Source organism: Lineus longissimus, chromosome 15 (assembly GCF_910592395.1).
Source record: "Lineus longissimus chromosome 15, tnLinLong1.2, whole genome shotgun sequence".
Taxonomy (NCBI): domain Eukaryota; kingdom Metazoa; phylum Nemertea; class Pilidiophora; order Heteronemertea; family Lineidae; genus Lineus; species Lineus longissimus.
The window spans coordinates 358,266-362,108 of NC_088322.1; the positions used below are offsets into that span (position 1 = coordinate 358,266).

The 3,843-nt window shown below is 42.4% G+C and overlaps 1 protein-coding gene across 1 annotated transcript; it reads left to right on the top strand.

Annotated features, from left to right (window-relative positions):
• Positions 1-1,931: 1,931 nt before the first annotated feature.
• Positions 1,932-3,536, top strand: LOC135499928 (tigger transposable element-derived protein 6-like). Its single transcript, XM_064790991.1, has one exon. The coding sequence runs from the start codon at positions 1,932-1,934 to the stop codon at positions 3,534-3,536; it is 1,605 nt and encodes a 534-aa protein (XP_064647061.1).
• Positions 3,537-3,843: the final 307 nt, after the last annotated feature.

Sequence of the window (3,843 nt, forward strand, 5' to 3'; positions counted from 1 at the left end):
TATGTTCTCATAACCAGGTTAATTTAGTCTTCTTTATCATCACTACCTGTGATATCTAGACTTTCATCTATTGGTTTGTCACATTCAGAGACAGTCATATTTGGTGTATTAATATTTGATGCAGTCATACTCGATGTATTCATAGATGATTCCTCATGACAATGACCTAAAGTAATAAGTGTTGTTGAGGCAAGTGCAGTTAGTGCACCCATTCTCAAACTCAACCATCCAAGCCATTTATCCAACTCGTTAGTTATCAAATAATCATTTCTAAGATCATGGTAAAGATCATCTTCATCATCTATTGGTAATAACCACCTTGATAATTTAGTGTAAGCTTTAATTACTGTCTTACCCAAAGAATCATTAAGTCTGGCAGCCATCTTTGTTTCATACATTCTATGGTGTTTTAAGATTTCTTTTTCATTCATATTATCTAAGTCATTAAAAGTTATTTGTTTATTAAGGAAATCCTTGCTTTTACCAGTTGCAACTAGAATCTCTAAGTCTTGTTTGGCTTTAAGGCCACTATCAGTCAAATAGTTCAAATTTTGTTGATTGCTACTTGAACCTTGTTGATTGCTAGTTGATCCTAGTTGGTAACTAGAATTGACTATTCCTTGACTGGGATTAACTATTCCCTGACTAGGAGTAACTAAATTTAAATTATTCAACTGCTTGTTTGAAACTTGTTGATTTGTAGAACAGTTCTGTTGAAAATTAGTTCTGTTTTGTTGGTAATTACCAGTGTTCTGTTGGTTAGAAGCCCCAACTCGAGCTAAGCTCTCAGGACTCATAACACCAATCTGTTTCATCTGTTGTTCAATCACTGCAGATGTCTGACTATTCATTTGCTGATTATTCATTTAAAATTATGGAAAAATGACTGTTAAGTGCAAAATGCTGTTTTCACAACTTTATTGCATCTTAACACTAGATCGAGCTATGCTCTCAGGACGAAGTCCGGCTCGAGCAGAGCTCTCAGGACGAAGTCCGGCTGGTGTAAACTTAATACTACTGATGCAGTTATTGTCTCTACCTGCACTGGCACTCAGTAAAACGTCAAACTGCTTGTCAATATCCTGGTCATATTCCTTCTCAACCTTGTAATTCTGGAAGAAAATACTTTGAGTGAAATCATACCATAATCTCTCCAAATCATTTACTCGCTCCTTGTTGGTTAAAAAAGGTGTAAATATTACATAATCAATTTTCAGCGTTTTAAAGGCTTGGTGTAAAAATACCTTGTAGTTAATGGTGACCTTGACACCACAGTAATGCAGAAATCTAAGGAAAGCATAGTACAGTACAACCTCCCCCTGCGGACACCTCTGCCAGGCGGACACCTCTACTTTACGGACACCTCCGCCCAGTCCCGATTTTTACTAAGTCATTTCCACTCTGTAGGGCGGACACCTCTCTATTCCGAATTGCGGACAGGGCGACGGTCATTTTTTGGCCCGATTCCCTCCCAATTACGGACAGTCGGCAAAATCAATGGCTTCCTGTGTGCGCTTGGATAATCAGATAGGCCTGAGAGGTGTGATGTTTGCGCAATTAATCAAGGTAATTACCCCATGACACCTTGCTTTTGTATCCTAATCAAGCCGCGGCATTTGTTTAGTCATCTTCTCAGCTTTTCACTCATTGTCACCTGACAGTGTCAGCGACACTCACAAATCCACGCCGTGTTGTCAATGCTGCGGCGAATAAGCGTGAGTAGAGAAATAAAAACAAAAATTAATTGTTGATCAAAGGTGGCCGATGAACTAAAATTGCACGGTTTTTTCACACATCATGGCGTACTGTTGAGATTTTGCAATAAAAAGGGCGCATTTTACTCTAGAAATCATTCATTCTCCGAATACCAAAGAAGTCACGTCATTCAACGCAACACCGATCAGTTTACAAGTTCGAGATTTCAACGCAAGATGCCGACACAGAGCAAACCAAGACCAGCAAGACGGGAACTTCAACTGAAAGACAAGATCAAGTTGATAAAGGCCAAAGACAGCGAGGGGAAGTCATGTCGTCAACTTGCTGAGATGTTTGACATCGGGAAGACCCAAGTTTCGACAGTCTTGAAGAGGAAGGCCGAATATCTCGATGCATATGAAGAAAATGCACCAACAGAGAGGAAGAGGCTCAATGTGTCATCAGAGTTGCAAGATGTTGACGATCTGACTTGGAAATGGTTCCAGCAAGCAAGGTCCCACAGCCTCCCAGTATCCGGACCGATGATCCAAGAGATAGCCAGACAGATCGCCCTTGGTTTAGACAAGAAAGACTTCAAGGCATCGAATGGTTGGCTAGAAAAGTGGAAGACCCGGCACAACATAAACCAAGTGACAATTTGCGGCGAAAGTGAGAGTGTCGACGACAATATGGTTGATGAATGGAAGAAGAAACTGCCTGAACTGGTTGCCGGCTACGACCCGAAAGACATTTTTAACATGGACGAGACTGGCCTATTCTACTGCGCCTTGCCATGTAAAACGCTGAGAGTACGGGGTGACGAATGCAAGGGAGGCAAGAAATCTAAAGACCGCATCACAGCGTCATTATGCGTCAACCTCGAGGGTGATTTTGAACAGACTCTCATCATTGGAAAGTCGGCCAACCCGAGATGTTTTCGAAATCTTTCCAAGCGCCACCTGCCAATCGCATGGGAACACAACAAGAAAGCGTGGATGACGGGAGAAATTTTCGGCCGTTGGGTAAAATCATTCAACACCAGAATGCGACTCCAGGGAAGACACGTCCTGCTCTTCATCGACAATGCCCCGTCACACCCAAAATACTTCAGCCTGTCCAACGTCAAGATAATCTTCCTGCCAGCCAACACCACGTCCAAGCTTCAGCCCCTCGACCAAGGAATCATCGCTGCAATCAAGAAGAACTACAGACGCCGTCTCCTCCAGGCCGTTCTTCTTCGAATGGACAAAGAGGAGGACATTTCCAAACTCAGCAAATGCGTGTCTGTCCTTGATGCATGCGAGTGGGTGACGGCCGCAGTTAAAGAAGTCAAGTCCACAACGGTTAGAGCGTGTTTTGCCAGGTCCGGCTTTACCGATGATGTTATCGACGAAGATCCAGAGGACAACCTCCCCCTTGCGCAGCTCATCCAAGAGGCTCAGATTCACTTCGGCATCGACGACATTATGGATGTCGAGGATTACATTGGCTTTGACGGTGATACGGCGGTTACGGATGACGTAATGGAAGGATACGAGCAGCGTCTTTTAGAGGAATTTCGCACGCCAGCCGCAACTGCAAACGCATTTGTTGACGACCAAGTACGCACTGCAGAAATCGCTGACGATGACGAAAATGAAACGGCTGAGCCAGAATGCGAGATCAACTCCAACGCAATGGCTCTTCACTATGCATCGCAACTTCGCCTATTCTGCTTAGATCGGGACTATGGTGACGTGTTCCAGAACATTCTGAAATCTGAGACCTCACTACAAGAACGCATTTTAGATTCGAAACGGAATGCTAAGCAGACAACATTGGACAGTTTCTTTCGGCATTAGTGCTTTAGACATAAACTTTGCAATCATCTACCGGTATTGTTACATGATGTTGAATGATATTGAATTTATTCAGAGTGCCTAGGTCTATGCCTGGCTGGGCCTAAAAGTGCATGTGCTTAATTAAACTACAGAATGCAAAGCTATGTTATGACATTAATTGCAGTTTGAGTTGTTTGTCCCATTGTGCTAATAAAGTCTAGTGTATGTCCATGTAAAATAAACACGTACAATAATGTTTGAAATAAAACACGAATTGTTCCAATATATTTGTTTGTCATTTTTATTTCATTCTCTCTATAAAAACATT